The sequence below is a fragment of the Podarcis bocagei genome, assembly GCF_964188305.1.
Source record: "Podarcis bocagei genome assembly, chromosome: 2".
Classification (NCBI taxonomy): Eukaryota; Metazoa; Chordata; class Lepidosauria; order Squamata; family Lacertidae; genus Podarcis; species Podarcis bocagei.
In genome coordinates, this window is record NC_138126.1 from 34098299 (window position 1) to 34125715 (window position 27417).

At 41.7% G+C, this 27417-nt stretch overlaps 1 protein-coding gene across 1 annotated transcript in view; it reads right to left on the reverse strand.

Annotated features, from left to right (window-relative positions):
• Positions 1-675: 675 nt before the first annotated feature.
• Positions 676-27417, reverse strand: part of MDFIC2 (MyoD family inhibitor domain containing 2) — a gene marked incomplete at both ends in the record, with an annotated part of 47784 nt that continues 21042 nt past the window's right edge. The window contains 4 exons of the mRNA XM_081184378.1: positions 676-935; positions 10522-10737; positions 14088-14156; positions 24269-24307. Of these exons, the coding sequence (XP_081040504.1) occupies positions 676-935; positions 10522-10737; positions 14088-14156; positions 24269-24307 (584 nt within the window). The remainder of the gene's footprint in view (positions 936-10521; positions 10738-14087; positions 14157-24268; positions 24308-27417) is intronic.

Below are 27417 nucleotides of genomic sequence, written 5' to 3' on the forward strand. Positions count from 1 at the left end.
ATGAGACAGGTGGTTGCTGAAGAGAGGGCCTTTTCAGTGGTGGTACCCCTGTTATGGAATGTTCTCCTGAAAAAGACTCACCTGGCCCCACATTAAGATCTTTCTAGTGCCAATTGAAGAGCTTTTTACTTCACCAGGCCCTTTAGAGATGCCCCACCCAACTTCCTGCTAAGTAGTAACAATCTGTAATGCTACCTGCACTGGTTTTTAGGCAGAAAATTGAACTGTTGTGTGTGTGTGTGTGTGTGTGTGTGTGTGTGTGTTTAGTAATGTTTTAGTATTGTTTGAACACTTTGAGAACCCTACAGAATGCACTTTTGATTGGGTAGCCAAAAAAAATTCAAAATAAAACAAACAAACAAACATACAATTCATAAAATTTTTGCAAAACTCTGAAGGCAATTTCATAGCTTCTGTTCTCTCCTCCACACCCCACAGCTCCAGCAGTTAGGAAATCCTTAAAAAAACAGAATCTTCTTTGTGCTGCTATACAGAAAGTACAAGATTTATAACCAGATACATTGACACAACCCCGGCTAGCAAACAGGATCTCTTCATACATGTTGTTTATTTATTATTTACTGCTATTATTCTGCTTTAAACGAGTATATCCTTCGGGGAGCTAGGTCTGTTTCAGCAGGGATGGTTCTTGGACATGCCGCCAACGGTTTTACATTAGTGATAACAGACTTGAGAGATCTCCAGGGCCAGCTCCAGACACTCGCTGGTTTCATGACAAGACTCAAGGATGCTGCAATCAATGTCACAATCACAGCTGCAGTCGCCGTTGTTTGTGTCGTCGCCTGAGGTTTGGTAATATCTATGGGAAGGGCAGCACACATTGGTCAACCAATTTTCACAGACATCGGGCAACATGAACAGAAAGTCCCAAAACTGGCAGAACAAGCAGGCCAAGATGAGTGTGGCACATTCATCTGTTTTCAAAAGGAGAAGAGCAAGGAGTGAGATTCACAGGAGGCAAAAATCCATGAACATTGTTGCCCAGCCAGTGCACGATAAAGTGAGACTTCCTGCACTTTCCCGAACTCAACCAGAAACTAAATTAATATGGGCTCCTCTTGTGGGTGTTATTATGTATACATGCAACACACACCCCTTAATTATTCCAAATTAGGGATGTCCGAATCTATCCATTCTGTGTTACTTTCACATATTTCTTACCCATAATGCGCTTTCGTTGCATTTCCAGATCTATCACCTCTTTAAAGCGAAAAACCCTCTCAAACTTTTACAAATAGTTAATAGGCATTTAAAGGCATGTTTCACTAGCAACATTTCAGTGTGTTAAAATGATCACAACCTGATTAGTAACTATGCCTCACTCTGCACATTAATCTGAGAGGTGTGGATCAAGCAGGGATAGAGCAGAAATTCAGTATACTTTGCAGCTTAAATGGGCCCATTACAGTGGTACCTTGGTTCTCAAACACCTTGGTACCCAAACAGCTTGGAACCCAAACACTGCAAACCCAGAAGTAAGTGTTCCGGTTTGCAAACTTTTTTCAGAAGCCGAACATGCTCCGTTTCGAGTGTTACGCTTCCAATTTAAGTGCCACACTTCCATTTTGAGTGTTACGCTGAGGTCTGTCTGTTTTTGCAGCTCTGTTTTGTTTTGTTTTTGTGACTTTGTGGAACCCAGTTCCACAAACTGATTGATTGTTTGTGTGACTGCAGTACATTGTTTATTGCTTTCATTTTATGGATCAATGGTCTCGTTAGATAGTAAAATTCATGTTAAATTGTTGTTTTAGGGGTTCGTTTTTAAAATTCTAGAACTGATTAATCCATTTTGCATTACTTTCTATGGGAAAGCGTGCCTTGGTTTTGGAACACTTTGGTTTTGTAATGGATTTCCGGAATGGATTAAGTTTGAGAACCAAGGTACCACTGTAACTTTTTTTAAAAAAGGGCTTTGACTGATACGATGACAAGGATTATCACAAAAGGAAGAAATAACCCTATCCTTTGCAGTTAAGGGTGACATCCAGGGCACAGTTAAATTAGCTTAATTTTGCTGAAATGTGCACTAGGATGCACCCACATCTGTTTGGTTCTCTCACTAGGAATGGATGAACCAATCAGTTTGGATTCTCTTCGTTTCTCTTTTCCCCACTCTTCTTCAGTTTGCAAGATTTTGGCATTTGATCTTGAATTCCCCACAAAAGTCCTCACAAAAAATCATCAACATTTTAGTGTGCGTTTCTCTTAGCATGCACATCTTTTGCGAGCGATTTCCCCTAATTTGCATTTTCCCGTTATTCTCACTAATGTCTGCATTTTAACCATTCTTTCCCCCCAAATGGATGCATTTTGGTACATTTGTTTTGGTTTAAAAGCTGCATTACAAAATTTGGAGAGGTGCAGATTTCAAGAAAAGGTGTTTTCTGCAATTTTAGGGAGTTCATGCATTTGGAATTTCTGCCAAAACCATCTAGCTTTTGTGCCTGGGTAGGCAGCTACAGGTGGGATGAAATGGAAGCAGACCACTGCGCTACTGTTTTATTATTATTACTTATTTATTTTATACTCACTTACCTAGAAATAATTCCTATTGAACTGCATGTTACTTACTTTTGCATATAGGGAAGCGCTGTGTGTGCACAAGCAGATGAGTATCTTGTTTGTGCCATAGGCTCATGGAGAGAAAGCTGTCCCATGAGCCCTTGCAAAGGGGAGGGAAAAGCCTATACAATGCAAACGGGATCTGCTCCGGAGCCCCGTTCGCATCCAGAAGCAAACGCAACCCGCATCCGCAGGTCGTGATTTGCCGCTTCTGCGCATGACGTCATTTTGACCATCTGCGCATGCGCAAGTGGCAAACCCCGGAAGTAACGCACTCCGTTACTTCCGGGTCACCGCAGTGCACAACCCGAAAATACCGTATTTTTCGCTCTATAAGATGCACCAGACCACAAGACGCACCTAGTTTTTGGAGGAGGAAAACAAGAAAAAAAACATTCTGAATCTCAGAAGCCAGAACAGCAAGAGGGATCGCTGCACAGTGAAAGCAGCAATCCCTCTTGCTGTTCTGGCTTCTGGGTTAGCTGCGCAGCCTGCATTCGCCCCATAAGACGCACACACATTTCCCCTTACTTTTTAGGAGGGGAAAAGTGAGTCTTATAGAGCAAAAAATACGGTACTTACCCCGAAGCTACTTCAACCTGAGGTATGACTGTAGAAGCTTGCTTCTCCTGGAGCTCAGACCCATTTTGCCTTGAGAGTTTCCCTCCTGCCCGGCCTCAGCTTAGTGCCTTCACTGAGCAATTTTGGGTCACTGGTTGACAGGGCCCGAAAGGATTCTCTTCTTGCTCAACTCGATTGGCACTTGGCTGGGTTTTTCCATCATTCCCTCAATGAAATTATGGCCTTCCTTTGTTAGGCGGAAGAACATTGTTTGAATGAGGGGAGTGTAGAATCAAGGGGGGGAGGGAGAGCCATAAGTGGCCTGGGGGCAGAATTGACCATGACACTCCCAAGCTTGGGTTGTGGTATTTGCCTGGTTGGAATCTGCACCCTGGTCACCCAGTGAGACCTTGCTTGCTTCACTTGCACCATGGCAAAGTTCAACACTGACCAACTCACAAGTTATGGGTTTGGGGCTGTCCAAATCTGGCAGATCCATTCTATCAACATGGGGCTTGTGGAATGATGGAACTGATCCTGGGACCCGATGCCATGCCAACCCTTACCTTGCATGCTGCTGTCAATAAAGATTTGGCCTGATTTTATCCCATCAGTGTTGTAAAGGTAAAGGGACCCCTGACCATTAGGTCCAGTCGTGGCCGACTCTGGGGTTGCAGCGCTCATCTCGCTTTAGTGGCAGAGGGAGCCGGCATACAGCTTCCGGGTCACGTGGCCAGCATGACTAAGCCGCTTCTGGCGAACCAGAGCAGCACACGGAAACACCGTTTACCTTCCCACCGGAGCGGTACCTATTTATCTACTTGCACTTTGATGTGCTTTCGAACTGCTAGGTTGGCAGGAGCTGGGACAGAGCAACGGGCGCTCACCCTGTTGCAGAGATTCGAACCGCCAACCTTCTGATCAGCAAGTCCTAGGCTCTGTGGTTTAACCCACAGCGCCACCCGTGTCAATGTTGTACAGTCTGGTTATTTTGCTGCTCTCATGGGTCACATAATGCATTTGTCTGGGCAATTGCATCCCACCTAATGTAAGGTGGCTTGCATTGTGGCTTTTTTGTGGGGGGTATTGGGTTATTGTTTTTAATCTGATTTTATAAATTGTGATCTTGTTTGTGAACTGCCCTGAGACCTCTGGGTATAGGGCAGTGTATAAATTCAACAAATAAATAAAATAAAATTGTTCTTTCCCCACCCCATTATATCCTCACAATAACCCCATGATGTAGGTAAGGTTGAAATTAAGTGCCTGTCCCAAGGTCACCCATGAGGTTCATGGCTGAGAGGGGATTTGAACTCTCATTTCACAGGTCCTAGTACGCCATTCTAACCACTACTCCACCGGCTCTACATAGGCAGAGTTTATATATTACATGTTCTCACATCAGTGAGAAAATGTCAAGTCATCTTATTTATTTGTTTAGGAGTCAATAATGAGACTGCCATAATGGGCACATTAATGTTCTGTTAAGTTGGCTAATCTGCACTATCCTGGTTAGAAGAATTTTAACACACACCTGCACCTTTGTGCAACTGAAGAAGAAGGCAAATGGTATAGTCTCCTGCTGCTTGCAGGGATATAGAGATTGCCAAGTAGCGATATGCAGACTACACTGTCTTGCCACTTGGTTAATTGTGATCTGTAATCACACTTTGATGTGCATTTATGCATAGAAGTCTCATTATACATCACAATCTCTTTAACGCAGCGAGCAGTATTAAACAAGAATTTCACCCCTAAGTACTTAAAAAAATAATAAGAGCCATGCAAAAGCTTCCTTAAACATCCCAAACGTTATATTAAAATGTAGTTTTACAATATCAGGTAATAACCCTAGAAGCACAGCATTGAATTAATTTCTATTAGTAAGCTATCACCCATAATATTATCAATTTTAATAGTTATCTAAATTTGTCAGGGATCTATTTAAGTTCAGACAAGCAAAAGTAACTTCCAAGTCAGTCCCGGAGAATGAAAATGACTAGATTTGGGAGATACTTAGTAAATTCATGCTTGTATTTTTTCTGAGTAAATGAACTGAAATAATTATCAAATTGAAACATTTTATAAGGTGACACTGCTGCATTTAATTGTATGAATTTACAGTGTAGAAAATGTAATCATTTTATCCAGTAGTCCATGGTGTAATTAAGGCTCTTCTCTTTTAGGTACTATATATTTATGAAATTCTTCCCTCCCCCACACCCTTTTGCACCAAGATAGAAGGAATATCAAATTTGAAATTACTCATCAATTAGGGATCTTTTCAGTTCTTACTTGAAATGTAAGCTCTGTTTTCCTAATAATATGCACGATCTTCAGTTTATTAACCTTGTTGGCATCTGCATAATTTTAATCAGAGAATGGATATTGCTCTTAAGACTTTGCCCATTATTCGGGGGAAAGTACCACACAAAAAGCACAACATTTTAATAATAAAGTAATGTTTTAGCACATAGACTGTGCTGTACACTAAAGATGCTTTTAAATCCCCATCAGAGCACACGCCATGAAACCGTGCTAATGGAGAGAACATATTTTGCAAAATCTGCATGTATGAGCCTTTTTGCTTCCCCCTTCCCCTCATTTTAAGTGGGCGATGTATAATAAATAATAGATATTAGCAATTAAGCATTCATTTCTATGCATTCGTTTATATATATTTGAAAATAAATTAGCCACAAATTACAGCAACGCAGATGCAACCCTTCTGTTTTCTCTTCTGCTTTCCAGACTGCTCGCAAAAAAGGGAAGACGTTACTGCATTTATCTCAATAAGAACAATGACCTCACCTCTCCATTGGTAGATTAATTATTACAAAAAGAACTATATTTAATAATGCTGCTGGTCTAACTTCACCCTACATTTCCATGCTCTCGGTGGCTCCTGGCTGTCAATCCAGGCTTGATTTGTGCTGCTATGTAACCTGATCCAAACATACAACATTGATGTAGGATTTTTCCAGTGATGTTGCTGGGCTGAAAAGTGACTTGCCTTCTTGCTTCCAATTGTAGCGCTGGGCTATGTGCCCGACTTCAACAAAAATGAACTATTTCGGTGCTTGTGTTGTGCATCAATTGCATTTTAGTGACTGTCTCTAAAACAAAGATTTTAGTTTTTCTTCTTCTTCTGCATGCATTGCAGTTTTGAAAGGTTTAACCCCGAGGTAATGTTTTATCTCAAGATAATTATCATTTATCCCCATGTTTCATTAAAGGTAGGCTAAATCTGCCTCCAGATCGATTTGTCACATGCCTCTGGTTAATGATTTCCACCCCACTTGCTGCAACTTAAAGTGAGAGCAGCTGAATGCGACCAAGAGCCTTATATAATTCTCCTGATCTAGAGTTACTTACACACGCACACACTTTGGTGCTTTCCTAGTGCATCTGTAGAAGCGGATTTCGCTAGTCATTGTTATTCAGCGGTAAAGATGCATGTCCATTTGTGTGTACGGAGTTGTCCCTTCAATTTAAGTTAAAGTGAAAGGCACCGGGTGAAAGGCAGAGAAGGCTCTAAGCCCCCACCCCTTGCAACATATCAGTGCTCGAAGCTTGTGCACAAGCTCTCTCTGGAAATCGATAGGTGCTTTCAGGTATGTGTGAATTGTTGCAAGCATTCAGAGGGAACATGTTTTAGCCAGAGATCCACGTCTGATAAGCTGAACATGCTGATAATTATCTTTGCTGTGGTTTAAATTAAGCGGTCCACGAGGCTAAGTTTGGTAGAGGGCATCTACATTTGCTGAGCCCGTTCCCTTAATAGTTGCCACAACGGTTAAATGTTTTCCTGTTACGGGAGATAGGAGAATTCCAATTATTGCGAGAGATCAGTCATAAAATAGATGCGACCCTAATGGTTGCTTTGGAGCATTGTGGTTTATTGTGCTGATCTGTACTTAGTACTTCTTCGTTCAAGGATCATTAATATGATAGATGTGACAAGATCCATCTATTTGATGGCAATCCCTTCCAAGGCTGCTTTATAAATTGCAACATCAGCAACTTTTCATCCAAGGGCCAAACACATCCCAGATGTTATACTGGGGCATTTTATGCCTCTGGACTGTGAATGTTTAAAATTAAGGAATTAGAGGCAGTATAAACAAAAGCACACCACTCTGCAGGAGCTAAGGAGCACTGGGCTTCCATAGCACAACAGACGTGAATCTTTATACCCTATTTACTCAAATGTAATGTGCACCTTTTGGGGGGGCCAAATTAGGTCGCGAAAATCAGGGTGCACATTAGATTAGATTGCAAGCTTGAAAAACACCGCTGACATAGCAAATACTTTTTTGGTTTAAAGGCTTTGAAAATTGAGGTACACATTAGATACGATGGCACATTGGATTCGCGGAAATATGGTAGGTGTCAGAAACACAGGGAGCTGCCTTCTGCTGAGTGAGGCCATGGGTCCATTTAGTTCAGTAGTAGAAGAAGACGAATTTGGATTTGATATCCCACTTTATCACTACCCAAAGGAGTCTCAAAGCGGCTAACATTCTCCTTTCCTTCCTCCCCCACAACAAACACTCTGTGAGGTGAGTGAGGCTGAGAGACTTCAGAGAAGTGTGACTAGCCCAAGGTCACTCAGCAGCTGCATGTGGAGGAGCGAAGATGCGAACCCGGTTCCCCAGATTACGAGTCTATTGCTCTTAGCCACTACACCACACTGGCTCTCCAGTGTATTGCATACACTGACTATATTACATACACTGTATTGTGTATTGTATACACTGTATACAGTGTAGGTTTTGGTGTCTTCGGGTGTCTTCCCGTGTAAGAGTTGGGGTGTCTAGGCGACGTTTCGACGAGGTCTCACTCGTCATCTTCAGGCTGGTGCTTTCGGCTTCTTGTTACTGGAACAGTGTATACAGTGTATTGCATACACTGACTGGCAGAGGACTTCCAGGGGTCCAGACAAGGGTTTACATAATTTTGGGTGGCAACTCGGGGTATGGGTAAAAAGTGAAAGTCAGATGGAAAGTTAGGAACAAGGCTGTCAGGATTGATGCCACATCCTGGAGCAATCCAATACCCATTGAGACACAGATCACATGGTAATGGCCAACAGTAAATACAGTGGAATACTGGATGTTTTTGTTGATATATATTTTTAACTGTTAAATCAGTCTTAATACGTTTCTGAGCACAATTTGAAGTGTTAGTGCTGACCTTTAAAGCCCTAAACAGCCTTGGCCCAGAATACCTGAAGGAGCATCTCCACCTGCATCATTCAGCCCAGACACTGAGGTCCAGCTCCTTCTGGCAGTTCCCTCACTGTGAGAAGCAAAGTTACAGGGAACCAGGCAGAGGGCCTTTTCAGTAGTGGCGCCCACCCTGTGGAACTCCCTCCCATCAGATGCCAAGGAAATAAACAACTATCTGACTTTTAGAAGACATCTGAAGGCAACCCTGTTTAGTGGAGTTTTTAATGTCTGATGTTTTATTGTGTTTTTAATATTCTGTTGGCAGCCGCCCAGAGTGGCTGAGGAAACCCAGCCAGATGGGCAGGGTATAAATGGATGGGGTAGAAACTCAGCCCTTTCCTCCTGCCTCATTGCTACACCTGGTGGCAGGCTTGTTGAAGGTGGAAACGGGGCAGAGAGCATTTTGTAACCATGGGCAGGAACTCCATGCCCCCTGCAGCTCCAGGGTTATGACAAAGGCTGAGCTCATCACTCACTCGCCAGAGAATGGAGCACAATTCTTGCGGCTGAGCAAAAATATGGAAACCCAATGTTCCCACACAATGTGCTTGTGAGAACACAAAGTACTGAATAATAATAATAATAATACATTTTTATTTATACCCTGCCCTCCCCGGCCAGAACCAGGCTCAGTGCGGCTAACACCAATAAAATTACAATAAAACGTAAAAGAAAAAGAAAAACAGTTAATTAAAATACGGGTTAAAAATACAGGTTAAAGTACAACTTAAAATGCAGCCTCATTTTAGTAGTAGCCCATAAATCGAAACCATAAGGGGAGGGAAACATAAGGGTCAGACTGAGTCCAAACCAAAGGCCTGGCGGAGCAGGCCCTGTGGAAAGATGTCAAATCCCGCAGGGCCCTGGTCTCCTTTGACAGAGCGTTCCACCAAGTCGGGGCCGGTACTGAAAAGGCCCTGGCCCTAGTTGAGACCAATCTAACCACCTTGCGGCTTGGGACCTCCAAAGTGTTGTTATTTGTGGACCTTAAGGTCCTCCGCGGGGCATACCGCAAAGAAGAATCTGGTGGGGAAATGTAGCCTCAGGAACCAGAAACGTAGGGCCAGCCAGGAGCAGTGGAAGGCAAATGCAGCCCCAACTCAGTATAGTACCACTTTTCTTTTCACAATGGAGCTGCCAGGAGATAGGATGATAAAGTCTTAAGAAGGGGTGGAAACCATTTTGGCCTTGAGGTCTTCATGTTTTGGCGAGCAGCAGATGGAAAGCCTCTCTCTCTCTCTCTCTCTCTCTCTCTCTCTCTCTCTCTCACACACACACACACACACACACACACACACACACGTATGCATGTTCCCTAAGCACTTGCCACCTAAGGTGGCTGCCTCACTCTTTCTAATGGTGGAAAGAGTGGATCTATTATTGGGACAAAGCTGCAGCAATAGCCTCCTGCCAGAAAGGGGAAAGGCAGCAGTGAGGTCAGGGCTGCACAGCGCCCCAGCAGAAGCACTTCATTGGCTCCATGCAGTGCTGACGTTGCAGTTGCCTCACCTCTCCTAGTAAGCAGTGGCAGCTTTGCTTATAAAATGTCATCTTTCATGATCCCTCTCACAATCTCAATCTCTTCCTCGTGAGAAGAAGAAGAAGAAGAAGAAGAAGAAGAAGAAGAAGAAGAAGAAGAAGAAGAATAGTAGTTTGGATTTGATATCCCGCTTTATCACTACCCAAAGGAGTCTCAAAGCGGCTAACAATCTCCTTTCCCTTCCTCCCCCACAACAAAGTCTCTGTGAGGTGAGTGGGGCTGAGAGACCTCAAAGAAGTGTGACTAGCCCAAGGTCACCCAGCAGCTGCATGTGGAGGAGCAGGGAAGCGAACCCAGTTCACCAGATTACAAGTCTATTGAGGTCTACTATGTCCAGCTGAAAGTAGAGTTAACCTATTTGCTAGAGAAGCTTGGTTGGTTTTAATCGGAATTATAGTTTTATGAATGGTTTTATTGTCTATTTTTATTGTTGCTTGAATGTGACTGCTAAAATGAAGAGCCACATAGAAATGCAGTAAATAAGTAAACACATTAATATAAAGAGTTGTGCAACTTAAAAATGGAAAGCGTGATGCGTGTGTGTGTGTGTGTACAGAGCATTTAAATGGATTACGTCTAGGGCTCTGCACAGTTTTCAAAACGTACCATTACTGTCCCTCTCGTGGACTGATGCATCATCTTCAAGGTAGCTGAACTGTGTCCTGCATTTCTCCAGGGACGACAGTGTAGATGCACTAGATTCTGACAGTTTTCTTTCATTTTTGGTGTCCTTGGATGGCACGTCCGTGATGCTGAATTCTGATACTGAACTGAGAACAATACCTTTCATAGGCTTCTCATCCTTAATTGCTAGCTGATTTTCTAGAGTGGAGAAGAGAATAAAAATGGTCAGGAAGCTTAGACATTTAGAGATTGTGCCAATATATAGCACACGTGTCGTATGCAATGTCCCAATGCCATCAACGAAATGACCAAGATTCAGGTAGTTCCTGCTGTAGCTAACATGGTGTAATGGGCTCATATATATTTTTGTAATTCAGAAACATTTTAATGCTGCCCTTTTATTGAAAAAAAAATCAAGGCTATTTATTTAAATCATCATCATCATCACAAAACACAACAGAACAATAATCTATAAATCTTGTTACTCACTGACATATAGACAAAGATCATGAGGCTGGCAAACTTTGACTTAGAGATGTCCTGGGATTAGGAAACAGGGAATTGACTCAGAAGTTCAGGCTCTTAACCAGACACCTCTCACAAATTAAGCAAGGAAACTTCAACTAGATTTCCCCTCAGATCCATTTCATTTGCACACAGTCATATATTGCTCCTGTTCCTTTGAGGCCAAGTCCCAGAGACCCTTCCCGTCATTGTTTTTAGAAGATGCACAGGTAAGAACAATTTGGCTCTGGGAAAATTTAGCAACACTCAATTTAAAGTGTAACTTTTTTTCTCCCCCTTTAAAGCACACCCTCAAATTCTGTGCCATTTCCAGTGTTCCCACTATGGCCCAGGAAATGCACTTAAGCATTCAATGGCACTAGACGGAGAGACTCAGAAGGAAATAATCAGTAAATGCTAGATTAGCATTTGCTATATCCACAAGCTGCCCTGTGCATCAAGCTGAGTTTTATCCTTCAAGTGCTGTTGGAGAGGAAATCAAAATGAGAAGTATAAAAGGCATAGATTTAACCTGAATTCCCCATTACAACACCCTCAAAGAAAAGGGTAAGAAAAAAGCTGTCATTCAAGGACTTTTGTTTGTTCAAGAATGAAAATAGAGTGCATTTTACTGTCAGGCTCTTATTCTGAAAAGCTTCCACTAAGTAATGTTATACGTGTCTTGTTACAGCAAGATCAAGTCCTAGTACAATCACCATAACAAGCAACTTGCTATGACAAGCAGGATCCTGTCTTCCAGAAAACATTGTAGTCGAGAGAAAGCATTGCACAATTATAGGTCTCCATTTCATATATTTTTTTAAATGCAATTACCCTCAGCTCAGCCATGGGCCCATCTACATTGTGTCTTTTATCAATCTAATGCTTGCAGAACGTGCCTATGGAAATATAAAGGGAGCGGGCCAGCATGAAATCACATGGTTACCTCTTTCATTTAGAGTCCAGTATTCTATGGCTATGATAATAGGTGTGGAGGGATGGGGGGATGAAATAAATGAAGTCTAATAAACATGGAAAATATATAATGCTTGGTTGCTATTATTAATGGACAGTTAAATGTTAGCTCAACAACAATTTAAGTTACAATTAAATGTAGGCAGGATGTCCAATTCCAAACGCCAGTTTCTAACAATCAGAGCACACAGTCCAGCTTAACTGATACAGAACAATAACTGTCTGCAAACTCAGGAGTCAGATCAGCTTCTCTTCAACTGCTATTGACAGGAGTCAGCAAAACAATACTGAAACTAAGTGGCACCTTGATATGACTTTAAGCATATTCCAAAGCCTTCCTTACTGGGGCACACATATTCCCCCCCACACACCCTGGACTTTGAGGTCTGCTATGTCCAGCTGAAAGTAGAGTTAACCTATTTGCTAGAGAAGTTTGGTTGGTTTTAATCGGAATTATAGTTTTATGAATGGTTTTCTTGTCTATTTTAATTGTTGCTTGAATGTGACTGCTAAAATGAAGAGCCATGTAGAAATGGAGTAAATAAGTAAATTAATAGAGTTGTGCAACTTAAAAATGGAAAGCATGATGCTGGTGGTCAACAAAAGAGGTTTAAAGACTCTCTCAAGGCAAATCTTAAAAAATGTAGTATAAACACCGACAACTGGGAAACACTGGCCTGCGAGCGCTCCAATTGGAGAACAGCCTTTACCAAAGGTGTCATGGACTTTGAAGACAAAAGGGAGTAATGTGCTAAGAGGAAGGCACTTTTGGCAAATCCTCACCGTGATCAACCCAGAAACCAATGTACCCACTGCGGAAGGACGTGTGGATCCAGAATTGGCCTCCACAGTCACTTACGGACTCACTTTTTAAACTGTATTTAAAATCTTACTCAGCTACGAGTGATCGCCAAAGAAGAAGACAGCTTCCCCACTCCCTTTCCTTTGGAAATTAAGACTATAGGAAACCAAGAACATCTATACCACTTAGTTTCTTCAGCTTCTGGTAGCCTAGTCTGCAAATAATTTTGCTGGAAGGACACTTTCCGAAGAGGATTAGGAGCTCATGCCTGAAAGGGATAATCACCTTATTTCTAAGTTGCTTTAAACTGTTTTTAGCATTTTGTTTTAATTGTTGTGACCCACCCTGGGACCTTAACGACGTTTCCATGTGCTGCTCTGGTTTGCCAGAAGCAGCTTAGTCATGCTGGCCACATGACCCGGAAGCTGTACGCCAGCTCCCTCAGCCAGTGAAGCGAGATGAGCGTCGCAACCCCAGAGTTGGCCACGACTGGACCTAATAGTCAGGGGTCCCTTTACCTTTTACCCTGGGACCTTAGTGTGAAGAGAGGGTAGCTAACAACAGCTAAATACTTTCTTCATCTATGATTTGAGAATTGGATGTTGAGAGGCAATGAACTTCACATCAGGTATTGTTTCAAGGCCTCCAGTGAACAGCCTCTGAGACAACTAAGCTTGCAACACTTCTCGAAAAGATTCCACACTTTAGAATTTTTTTACTGTCTGACTGCAGCAGCAATATCATCTATCAATCTTTACTGAGAGTATGATTCTCTTCTGCCAGATGCTTATCCAAAATGATGGTTACCTTCTTTGTAGCTAAAAAGCAGGAGGTATGAAAACAATCAACTGTTTCAATGATGTCCTAAGATTGATATAGATGCAAGCTTAGGCTTTAGGTATGTATGAGTGATTAAGGATTTGATTAAGACACTTACAATTAACAAATAGAAATAGAAAATAGAAATATGAGGGTAAAATGTTAAGAATATGTCAATAAGGTATGATTTCAGTTTCAATATATAAGGTATAGAAAACTACACACAGAAGAAATGAATAAGTGATAAACCAAAAAGGGAAGTTGGGGGGGGGGAATAGAAATGTAAAATGCAATTTCTGGGGGTTTTTTATTTAGTATTGATTATGGCAAATTTTGTTGGAAAATTTTAATAAAAATATTTTTTTTTAAAAAAAGGTATGTATGGGTGACATTATTTGTGGGACAATGCTACAGAATTATCCACATGTTTCCACAAACAGAATCTTACCTGGATGATCTGCTGTATTCAGAATTACAATAGGGAGAACTTGCAGAGGAAGGGAGTTGGTGCAACTGTCTTGGTGGAAAAATAAACAAGGATACAATCAACAAATGCTATTCATTCCTTAAGAACATAAGGGTCATTCCTTTAAGAACATAATACTTCAGAGTAGTAACTATGTAATAAGACAGGGAGGGCTTATTGGGTGAAATATTATTTTTACACTCATTAATGTTCCTTCAGCACATTCATTTTGTTATTCTGGGGCAACTCTTCTTCCTCAAAGGGGAAGTACTTTTGGCCAGGGCAATAACAACCCCATGGGAACTTTTGTCTAGGGCAGGACTGGTTGCTCAGTAGCCCTCCAGATCTTGCTGAATCCATCATTCCTGAGCATTGGCTACACTGCTGGGAGTTGGAGTTCAACCAATGGGTTCAAGTTACAAGCAAGGAGATTCCAGCTAAACATCAGGAAGAATTTTCTGACAGTAAGAGCTATTCAACAGTGAAACAAACTCCCTCAGAAGGTGGCGGACTCTCCTTCACTGGAGGTTTTTAAGCAGAGGTTGGATGGCCATGTGTCAGGGATATTTTAGTTGAGATTTCTGCATTGCAGGGGATTGGATGAGATAATCTTCATGGTCCTTTCCAACTGAACAATTCTATGATTCTTTGATTCTACAAAAATATAGATGGCCACAGCTTAGCCACCCCTGTTCTAGACTCTAGACCTTTCTGGATTTTAGATGGGAGGTCTCATCTGATTTGATTCAGGTCTCATCTGTAGCCAAATCTATCAAAGTTGCACTTCCTGAAACAGCAGGTGAGTCAAAACACAGCTGTCCTTTGAAATTCACACTTACTTGCATTTTTCAACCACCAAAAGCCAGACCAATAGTGCTGTCCAAATGCCTGATATCAATCAATCAATCAATCAATCAATCAATCAATCAATATTGCCCAATAGCGGGGATGATAAATCCTCCATATGGGAGACCATACCACAGTCAGGGGACCACCATGGAAAAGGTCCATTCTCTTGAGGCAGGGATACAGAGCATGGCTTCAGATATTGATCTCAGTGTCCAAGTAGCCTCATACAGGGAAAGGTGATCTGTGAGGTATTGTTTATAAGGCTTTATAAGTCAAACCTAGCACTGTGAATTGGGCTCAAAATCACTTCTACTTGCACCTGCAAGTTTGTTTGTTTGTTTTATAAAATATTTATTAAAGTTTTAGAAATAGAAATTACATAAAAACAAGAAATACAATAGTAAAAGACAAAAATAAAAATACAAGAAAAATACAGAATAAAAAAAGTAAGACACTTACAGAAAAAGGGGGGGGGGAGAAAAATAAAAAAATCAATCTTTCCATATCTTACATTCATATCCTTGTTTCCCTGACCTCCTCATACCTCCCTTTTTTGTATTCCAAGTCAATTAATTAATTCAGCAATTTCTTTCCCTCCTTATTATCCTGATCTTTAATCTTAATATATTGTAACATTAAATTTTTACCTATTTAGAAATCCTATTTTCCATATTCTTTTATATCATTACAGCTAGAAACCACTTAACTTCAATCAAACATCATTCTAACATTCATTAATTTTGCAATATTTCTGTAAATAATCTTTAAATTTCTTCCAATCTTCTTCCACCGACTCTTCTCCCTGGTCTCGGATTCTACCAGTCATTTCCGCCAATTCCATGTAGTCCATCACTTTCATCTGCCATTCTTCCAAAGTGGGTAGTTCTTGTGTCTTCCAATACCTGCAAGTTTACTTCCACCTGCTTCCACTTGTCAGATTGCGACATATGTTCACAGAAAACCAGCAAACCACTGTGGATACACCAAGTTTCCAGAAAGTACTTGGCTACAACAAATTACAATTCAAATGTGTATGCATGTAGTGTGCATGTGTGAGAAAGAGACGAAAGACGTGTGTGTAAGCACATAAGCAGCGCACTGGTCTCATTTTCAGGCTGAATACCTGTGAAATTCTGTAAGCTACATATTGCACATGGTGCAAAGAAAATAGAAAAGCAAACTCCAGCAGAAACTAGAAGACTAAAATAAAGTTGTGGTTGTCATCTGAAATTGAAAACAAATTGTGATTTGTTTTCATACACTCACAACCTTTCTGTTTCCTATATTGAGGCAAAAGGATGTTAAGGGGGTTTGGAAAGTGTTTATTTTAGTAGCATAGAAGCAGGAAACTGTACCAGCCTATAAATATACTATGGGTTGCTTATGACATCATTAAGCCATGCAAACCTCTTCTCTTTTGATTTATGATGATGTATGAGTAATTCACATTGGCTTGAGTTTACTGGATTTGCTAATGCAGTAACAGGGAAGAGCTGATGGTGTGATCTTTGAAAGGAACATATAATCGGAAGTGAATTTTTGATCTCACCTTTTAAGTTCATATATGAGTGACTGGGTAGATTAGAATGTTTTTGTTTGTTTTTTTTTAAAATATTTTTATTGGGTTTTCACATTTTATATAAACACAAACAACACACCAAAACAAACATAAAAAACAACAAACATGAATAGTTCCCGAAAATCTTATTTTCTAACCCTAGTCCTTGACTTCCCCCCACGCCCTCCCCTGCATCCCTATTCCCAAACTTATGTCAGCAAGTTGGCATTTCTTCCATCTTAATATTAGTCCTTTTATAAAAAACAAAAATAAATTTTCCCTAAGTTGGACCCCAATTCTCTTCCCTCGATTTCTCGTTTTTTCTTACATAATTTTCTTAATACTAAACCCCCTGGTCTTGAGTGTTGTTTAAATTTAATACTTCCCTCCCTCCCCTCCCCGCTTTGCGTCCTTTCCCAAGACATGTCCAAATTAACAGTTTTTAGCCTGGATTCCGAATATCCGAGGCTCTCAATTCTCTTTTAGTCCCTCTCCGCCGGTTTTGTTGGTAGTCCTTTTTGTCTATCATCGAGTCTCGAAAGATTTCCTTAACAATCAATCCAGTCAGTCCATAGTCTCTTCCCATATTTAAAGGCAACTGCTGAGGAATTTCCACAAGGCCTAAGTCTTGCTGATAGTCAAAATCAAAGTCTATGTGGAGGCCCCAATTGTACTTCTTTATTTCGAGCTCCTGAATTCCATAAAGTCCCAGGGCCTCCACTTTCATCTTCTGTATCTTTCGTAGGCTTAGAGTGGATTTAATCCAATAGTCTCCTTGCTTGTGTTCTCCAGATGCCGGCTTCTGGTTAGTACTTTCCCAGATAACTTGTTCTCTTTCTTGTTTTGTCTTCTCCTCTTCTTTGTTTATTGTTTCAAATTCAGCTGTGGGTTCTTTCTCACTCAGGCCCTCATTACTTTCAGCAGAACTACTTGTTTCCAAATCCAAGGTCGTCAATTGTTTACTCATAGCTGTAGTCTGCTCCTGTAGGATTCCCACCAGTGAGAACATTCTTTCGATTTCTCTCAGTATCTTTCCACCCACAGCCATTGTAATTCCACAGAATTCCCCCTAGAGGGAATCTGGTTACTGAGTAACCTTTTCTCCAACAATCCTCTGTCCTATTATTGTTTCTTTGTTTCTCAAGATTTTAGTTCAATTGTAACTCCTTTTAATCCGGAGAGGTCTTAAACAGCAATTTTTTTTCACTATTAATAGTCCATTTGACAGCTTTTGACAGCTGTCAAATTCTGCTCCTCTATACAGGCTCCAAATCAGGTCGCTCCCGGGCCCGGGAGGGAGGGTTGTTTACCACAAAACCAAGACTCTTCCAACACTCCACTCTCCTGCTCAAATTTGCCTTTCTAAATCTTGGAAGTTACTGTCTTTTTAAAACTCACCCTTTACAGGGTAGGCACTCCAGCTTAGTTCTTATTTCGTTGCTCTGGATCGTCTGCAAGGGGGGGTGTGGGGACTTCCTTTTAGCACACCCCCCGGTCGTCTCAAATTCAAAAGGTAAAAGTTTTAAAGTTCAGTTCCAAATTACTCACGGGTTCTTTTTTCAGTCCGAATTTCAAGGAAGGAAGTCAGCGCTCTCCGGTTATGGCTCGCGGCTTCGCTCAGCGGCGGTAGCGGTCGACTCTCAGTGCCACGCCGTCCCCTGTATCCCCTCCGTAGCCTTTAAAAAGGCTCATTGCGAATCAGGGGGGGCGCTTAAGGCACCCGCCGAGTCTTCAGTCCGCAGGCTTCCGCGCCTGCGGTTTTTAAGGGTCCCCGTGTCGCCGGCACGGCAAAGACCCATCCACCGTTGAGCCGATTCCCTCCGGAGCTCGGAGGGAATCCGCCATTTCCCGATCGCGCCAACCCGGAAGTCCCAGATTAGAATGTTTTTGGTGGACTTTTAACTTTTATTTTTATTATTTATTAAATTTCTATAGTGCCCTTCATCCAGGCATCACAGGGTGGTTTATTATCATATGATGGCCAGGCACTTTGTCCCCCTCCAAATCTCACATCCCATTCATTTCCATTAACGTCATTGTTATTAAACTATATCCTGTGCACATGAATGTATCCTCAGAAACCACCTGCCATCCCCATATAAAACTTGGCCTTTCAAATTATTCCCATCCTTCTGATGAATAACCCAAGCATGTTTAGTTTCCAAAGAGAAAAGGTCCCAACTTTTGTATGTGATAAGAGCACTATAGCCATTTTTGGCAAAATAAAATTTGCTGTTTTAATAATAATAATAATAATAATAATAATAATAATAATAATAATAATAATAATAATAGATTGCAAAGAAATTATCTGACAAAAAGGCTTCTTTTTATTAAGAAATTCAGTTCATTTCATCTCTGTTCTATGTATGAAAAGCTGAAATTCAAATTAAACGGATAAGTGTTCAACTCTAATTTACCATTGTGTAGCATTACCCATCTGTATGCAAAAACCTCAATTATATAATGTTCATATAATATGTAATGCCAGTAATGTGCAATGACCAACATGCAAGTAAAACCAAGCCAAATGTGAACCTATATGGCTGCCGTAGCTACAAATGGATTTTTCTGTTTTTTGGTCACTTATCACTTCTTGTCCCATGAGTTAAAACCCTCCGACAGACAATATGCATTAGATACCACGTGTGTAACTTTGACTTTCTGGAGTAATCTCTGTTGCATACATTTTCTTTTTCTTTCTTTTCCTTTTTTTAAAAGAGCATGTTAACTTTGCACATATTACAATGTGACATGTTAAAAGTATTAAAGGTAGACACTTGAGACACAGAAGGTTAAACCTATTTTGAAAATATGTATCTTTTTAATAGGTCTCAGCTACTAGAAGTATTAGAATAAATATATGGTAGGGCTGACATTTGGAGCTCTTTCGTCTCATCTCCTCCGCCCCCTTTTTTCAAATAAAGAAATATCTCTCTTGGAAGACATTTTGTAGCCAGACTTCCTACAAAATAAAAAGTGGAGAGATGTGTGAGAGAGAGAGAGAAAGAGAGAGAGGATGGCAGGAAAGGGAAGTTAAGAAAAGATTCTCTCTCCCACATTCAGTTTAATAAAATTAAAGCAATTTACGTAATATTGATATGTCGATATGTTTTTTCAATAATTTTCCCCCTGCAATTTAAATAAAACTCTCATCACTTCAAAAATTATAATTATATGTCTTCCTCCCACTTTGAAAATGGCAGAAGGTGCTCATTTGCAGAGTTCTACTCTTCAGATTTTCCCTGAGAATAGAAATGTCATGACTCAGTTAACAATGCTTTATTATTCACATTGATCTTTTTTTATAGTGTTCTTTATCTCAAAAACATTGTAAATCAGATAGCTTCCTCCCACTCTTTTGTTCATTTGCAAATTTTTATTATTCTCGTTTAAGAAAGCAATGGAGTGTCAAAAGTCACTATATATTGTTTATATTCTTTTTCTTCCTTTAAAATTACCTTTAACAATAAAAAAATAAAGCTTAGCATTTAGGGGGGAAATACCTGAATTTTTTAACAAGCACGGAGTTAAGAAAGGAAGGAGTAAGATTTGCAGTAGTGCATGTGTTTGTGAATGCATACATAACCAGCCCATTTTGCTGCCTGAGGCGAAGAAACATAAGAAGCTGCTATTCACATAATCAGACCATTGCTCTGACTAGCTCAGTATTGTCCACACTGACCGCAAGCAGGTACGCACGGCTGCTGCTCACCCTCTTGAGAGCCCCCTGGCTTCTTCTTCTAATGCAAACCTTCACAAACACAACTTATTATTGTGAGGCGCCAGGTCCTTGTCATTCTTTCTCCCCCATTTTGCTATTTTTGGCAAGCCAGGGGTCGGGGTGGGGTCAGGAGGTTATCATGGCCATGGCGAGCCTCAGAAATAATATTTTCCTCCAACCCCCCCCCCCCCAAACAATGAATGAACTTGAGATGCCGGGGATTGGAGATTGGGAGAACACAGCCCAGCAGATTGAGGAACAGCTGGATATTATCTGGAACACAGCTAGAGGTTATCCTGGAGTGTAAATTTGGAATACTTTGAAGAATCATTATGTACATTGTTGGCAGACGTAGAATCGGAAACCCTTCTCTTTTCTTTTTCTTTCCTTTTCCTTTTCTATGACTTCTATTTTTTCTTTCCTTTCTGCTAACTCTATCTATAGTTATGTAAGAGGGCGCAGGTGGCGCTGTGGTCTAAACCACTGAGCCTCTTGGGCTTGCCGATCAGAAGGCTGGTGGTTTGAATCCCCACAACGGGGTGAGCTCCTGTTGCTCTGTCCCAGCTCCTGCCAACCTAGCAGTTTGAAAGCACGCCAGGCTGAGTAGATAAATAGGTACTGCTGTGACAGGAAGGTAAATGGCATTTCTATGCACTCTGGTTTCTGTCACGGTGTCCCGTTGCACCAGAACCGGTTTAGTCATGCTGGCCACATGACCTGCAAAGCTGACTGTGGACAAACGCTGGTTCCCTCGGCCTGAAAGAGAGATGAGTGCCACAACCCCATAGTCGCCTTTAACTGGACTTAACTGTCCTTTACCTTTTACCCTTATATTTATGTTTTTTAAATGTTTAATGAAGATACACACAGGAAGGTGATGGGTGGAAGATGAAGGGGCAGGGTATGAGGGAACTCCCAGGTGACACCTGGGAGGGCTCACTTTCCTTTGTGTGGAATAAGGGTTAATATACAACCTTAAAGAGCTTGCTCCATCTTCATGGACTGCCACCACCTGAGATACAACATGATAGAGTCCTTTCAATTGTGGCATCTGGTATTTGGAATGACCTCCCTAAAGAAAGACGCCTGGCTTCATTCCTGCCTCTTTTTAGGTTGCGAAAACAATTTTATTTTGTCGTGCTTTTCAAGAAGTTTGGCTTTACTGTGAATTGTGTTTCTGTTTCAAAATTCTTGTGTTGATTGCTGTTTAATTTATATCTTTTAATTTTACTTTATGTTAAATCTGTTTTCTATTTTGGATTATATTGTCTTGAACGCCCTGTGGAATGCCCTCTCACCAGATGTCAAGGAAATAAACAACTATCTGACTTTTAGAAGACATCTGAAGGCAGTCCTGTTTAGGGAAGCTTTTAATTTTTGATGTTTTATTGTGTTTTTATATTCTGTCGCAAGCTGCCCAGAGTGGCTGGGGAGGCCCGGCCTAGTCTGACTGTAACGAGGTGCAAGGAAGTTGCAGCAATGAGAAATCCTAGTGATTTCCTTGTTCCTCCTCTGCCCTGGGCAAAGTATATTGCTGGTTGGCTGCAGTGACAGCACCCCAGACAGCAAAAAGAGTTTGGCTGTTCTTTCAATTTCCAACAATGTCCCAGAATGCAATTTGTTCAGCAGCATTGTGGGAAATGAAAAAGGTGGCTAGATCCAATATATTGGTACTGCTTGGAATGACGAGCTGGAAAATATTCATTATGAGTATGCTTGGTGCTGGCACCAGCCCTGATTCTTAGACTGCTAGAAGGCACAACTGGTGGGCTATAGCCATCAGTTTAGACAACAGGTACTACAGTCACTCAAAATCTGCTCAACATATGGCTGGAGTACAAACTGACCCAGTGTTGCAATCCAATTGAGCTGAACTGCTCATTTGAACTGCTACTGTAGTTCTGCCTGCCGGAAGGTGTTTTCTTAAATGGCTGTCTACTTGATAAAACTGGATCTGATCAATCCTTGCTATATATTTTCCCCTGACGCTTGCTGAAACCATCTATCCTGAATGTGCAAAGCTGGGCTGAAAAATCTAATGGGAAACTTAGCAGTTGCTCACAGCGCAGGCTTGAGATTGTCTTAAACTAGGCTTTGTTTCGTTGTGTGAGACATATATGTCTGGCTGGGGTGTGCTTATTTGACAGGAAGTGGTCCTTCCGAGGACCTCTCTAAGAGGAAGGTGTACCAGCTTCTTACTGGAAGAAAGGCGTCTCTTAAATTATGGCCTGTATAGAGCTGTAACGCCAAGGGAGAGTCATGCATAAGATGTAACTCTGCTTCTGTATCAAAATTAGGCAAAACCCACCTTTCTTCCCACTTGAAAAGAGGGATCTTGCTCTCCCTCTCCCTCTTTTGGTATCTGCTATATATTCAAAGCAAGCACTTTTTGCTGTCAGTATACTGCTATTGTTCACGACTCCAAATGTATTAAAAACACAAGGGCATTTTACGATGTGTATTGTGCATGAGAAATATTGTTACATGACAAGCTCCAATTGGCAAGTGAAAAGAGGTTTTATTGAAGGAAATCGCAGCAGCAAACAGTGAACTATGCAGAATAATGGTAATTGTTCCTTTAACATTGGCAGCACACGTTCACTTAATATGACTTGTTCCTCTGTCTCTGCCTCATCAAGACCCAGAGGACCTGTTAGACAAGCAGCCAGCCACCTCTCTCTGGGATCAAGCTGTCAATGCAAACTTGCTTTCTTTTTCTTTCTTCGAGCTAAGCTATACCCCCAGAGCTCCCAAAGCTTTTCCTGACTGAAAGCTTTTCTGAAAAAAACATTTTTTTTTAAGCGAGCTCCGTTCTAAATTACATCACATGAGCACTTCTGTTCAGATTGACAGAACAAAAGAGGTGTGTTGGGAAAGGGGGAGGGGGTTCCAAAAATATAGCCTGAGTTGCCTCCATTTCACCGTAGGATTTGCTTCGTTGCAGCTGATCGGGGAGGTTGTTGTGTTAGACCTGCTTTACAAACAAAAAGTCCAGAATGGAAGTGTGAAATTAGTCAAATAAAAGTAACCAGGTTCCCTACTTTATAAAAGAGAGCCCTCTATTTTAATGGCTATTGGAGGGCAGTCCTTTGTTTGATGGGCTTCTCTAGTCCATGTCCAGTTTAAAGAGAAAGAACCGTAAGAAAGTTAGAGCAGAGGCCTTGCAGATTGAGCTGGAACACAGATTACCTGGTCACCCTCTTCCCCACTATGATGAGATGCACTGCATTTCTGTTTAAATTATGCTAATGATTTATATATTTGCATGATATTTATACAATTATAAGATGCCATTCCTATGCAAATCTGCATCCACTTTGGTCCTCTCTTGGGGCGATTCGTAAGACACACACATGCAGGACAGTGCAGCCCTGGAAGTTCTTGGTTCACATCTTGCCTCTGCTATGAGCACAATGGGTGATCATCAGTTGGTTTGAATGTTACTTAAAAGAGTTGTAGTTTAGACTAAGGGCATAATCCTAACCCTAGATCTGCCACGTTAGGGTAGCTCAGCCAGCAGGTTCCTGACTCAGCTGGGCTATGTTGGTGTAAGACACCAACCTCAGCTCAGCCAGAGATATGATAGCATGACTCTTTCATCGTAGATCAGCCAGGGCTAAACTGAGACTAGCAGATCTTACACTGTTAAGCCTTGAAAAATTGGCCATTCTGTTTCCTCTCTACCATTTTAAAGGCTTGTTTCCCCTCTACCAAACTTAGGTCAACTCAGTCAGCAGTAGAGCAGCAATCCTGCTGCTGAATCAAGTTTGGATCTGTTATACTTTGCATCAGTTTAAATTAAACAAGCATAAATTACACTGGCTTTGCATATTGCTACCTCATGGTGTATTTCTGCACACACACAACCTGAGAGCACGTCTTATTCAGCTTAGTAGAGTTTTGTTATCTGTTCACAGATAGCACCTGTTAGACTATTGTGATGTGCTAAAACATGGGGTTGCCTGTGGAAACTGTTTGGAAACACTTAAATTCACCTCTAGTTTGCACTTTATGCTTAAAATCTGCAGTTACTTTGGTCTCCAAGAGGTTGGGAAATAGGGTTGGTCAATCCTTGGGAGGGAGCGGAGGGAGGGAGGGAAGGGGGGAAAGAGAAGAAAAATTACTATGTTTATAAACATAAAGGCTCACCGTACTTTGCAAATCACACCATGGCACCTGGAGAAGCAGGGCTGTCAGGCTACCATGTAAAGGAACAACCCCTCAAAACACAGCTCAAAAGCAGCCTTCAAATTCTCTCACTGGAACAAACCACATTCTTTCTAACCCTCTTCAGCCAGCCAGTCTGTGCTTTGCTTGGGGTTTGGACAGCACAAATGGGGTTGGATGGTCATCAAAGTGCATCTCATGGGATATATTTGAAGATAATAGCAGTTTTTATGGAGCAGAGAAGGTGCAAGAATAACAGAGACAACAGTTTTCAACGTTGTCTTTGCTGGAAACATGGGGTTTTTTTTAGATTGCAGAATTGAGGAACCCTTTTTATCGATCTCTTGCCTCAAAAGCCTACATGAGACTATATTGGGGTTGTTTTTGTGTGTGCCTTTTGTTCATGGGAATGTATTGCTAAAGTCTGTTGAGGGGTACTAGTGTGACAGTTCTCTTGCCATGAATCTACTAGGGATTCTGTACCAGCGTTTTGTGGGAGGTCTTTGAAATGCCTTTCATGTAGCAATCATTCTCCCCTTTCCTTTGTTGCTCTGAAATGGTGAAGGTGGTATCCTCCCCACCCCCTGCAGCTGTTCCTCTTTAGAGTAGATACTAGATGCTCCAAGGTTTTGAAAATAAACGGGAAGACTCTTCATTGCTTGGTCTACAATTTCTGTGCAGAGTTCAGAGCCAACATTCCAATGTCCACTCTCTCCATAGTAGTTCTGAGGCTTAAGATATCACAGGGGAACCACTGTGAGGGACTGCCTGGACCTTGAGAAGCAGTGAGTGGATACTGATGAGTGGGCACTGGGAAAAGGGGGCTTGGAGACTGACTAGGAAGAAGAGATCAGTTAGCTGGGGGACCCTGTAGTAGCCAGGAGATGAGAGTCAGAGGCAGGAGAGAGAAGCTGCAGGATTGGAGCATGAAGAACAGGTGGCAGCGGAGGGAGAGAAAGATCAGGCTGGTACAGAGTCAAGGGTTTGCACACCTCCTCCTCCTACCCCCACCTCTCCTGCTCCACCATCTCCCAGGACCAGAAGAGGATCGGAGCAGAAACAGGTTCCCCACAGGTGAAGTATTTGCCTGCTTGTGCACCGCTCAGGTGGGGGAGATACATACAATGAGGTCAGGGTGGGGCCTCTCTGTTGTTGCAACTGCCTCATTGAGTGCACACCTAGGAGTAGCTGGGAGATGTAGGACTGATAAATACGCATTTCTCCTAACTTATAATCTTTTGACCATTTTTTTTGTTCATTCCTCACTCTGGACATCCCTTGCCTCGCAGTGCCATGACAACCACCCAGAGAACTTTCTGCAAATAGGAGGCATGTAAATGTTGTAATTAAAAATACAATAAATAAAATATAGGAACAATGTACCTCCCTTGAAATGGGGTGCTGACAAAAAACCGGCAGACCTGAAACAAACTGAAGATTGTGCTGGTTGAGGCTGCTTAGTAAAAGATCAGGAACTCGTTCTAAAAACTGGCACACTGAAGAATACACACAGATTGACACAGAAAACCATCTGCATTCATAGATCTGTGTGGAAGAGTGTCATCTGAGCCTCTCTGCATGAACCAAGATTTATAAGTGACTATTGAAAATACAGTGCTCAGTGGGAACACACACAAACACACATATACCCAGATCAATTATTATGTGAATTTTTGTCTGCTTAAAGATTCATTCATTCTTGTTCATGGGGGAAAGAACACGTATTTCTGGCGTATTGCTTTTGCTTCACAAGCAGGCTGCATCACTCACTAAAGGCTGCTTTCTCCATGGATCAAAATATCAGCATTCCACCTTGAGCATTCTATGATGCTCCAAATTAACCTGTATCCATTCAAAATAATGTGTGAGGGCTCAAACTGCATAGGGCAGAGCTTTCCATACTGTGTGTTGTGACATGTTAGTGTGTCGGTGGCAGTGTGTAGGTGTGTCACGCGAACACTCCTCGCGCTCTTATAACGGGTTAGTTTAAACCCCTCCCCCCCCCCGGTTTGCTAGTAAAACTGAATTACTGTGTCACGAAATGATGCATGTCTAAAAAGTGTGTTGCCAACTTGAAAAATTTGGAAAGCTCTGGTGCACTGCCACCAGTAATCCCATGCATGTTGGCTGGTTCCACAACCATTTCACTAAACAAAATCTTGCAGGAAGATTTTGAACTTGATTAGAATCCTGAGTGCTCAGTGTTTCCAATCGCAGAGATTGGGTTTCATGCTCAACTGAATGTGGTTAGATGGAATTCCACTCCAGACTTACTTGGGTCTTGTCCTATCTTGGGCTACAGCTACCTCCTGTTATCACCAGCTTGGGCACCTTCTTCCATACCAGCAACCCCAGGCCTTTCGACTGGGGCAGGGGCGGGATGCAGTTGTCACTGAAGTACTGGTGGGCTTGGGCTGCTGCACAGTGGTGAGTGGGTGTTCGCCACTGTGTTTTGTTTATTTATTTTAAAATTAGCGTGGTTGCATATTTTGTAACATTGGGAAGTGCCCTGGGATCGCTAGAATCATAGAATCATAGAATCATAGAGTTGGAAGAGACCACAAGGGCCATCGAGTCCAACCCCCTGCCAAGCAGGAAACACCATCAGAGCACTCCTGACATATGGTTGTCAAGACTCTGCTTAAAGACCTCCAAAGAAGGAGACTCCACCACACTCCTTGGCAGCAAATTCCACTGTCGAACAGCTCTTACTGTCAGGAAGTTCTTCCTAATGTTTAGGTGGAATCTTCTTTCTTGTAGTTTGGATCCATTGCTCCGTGTCCGCTTCTCTGGAGCAGCAGAAAACAACCTTTCTCCCTCCTCTATGTGACATCCTTTTATATATTTTAACATGGCTATCATATCACCCCTTAACCTCCTCTTCTCCAGGCTAAACATGCCCAGCTCCCTTAGCCGTTCCTCATAAGGCATCGTTTCCAGGCCTTTGACCATTTTGGTTGCCCTCCTCTGGACACGTTCCAGTTTGTCAGTGTCCTTCTTGAATTGTGGTGCCC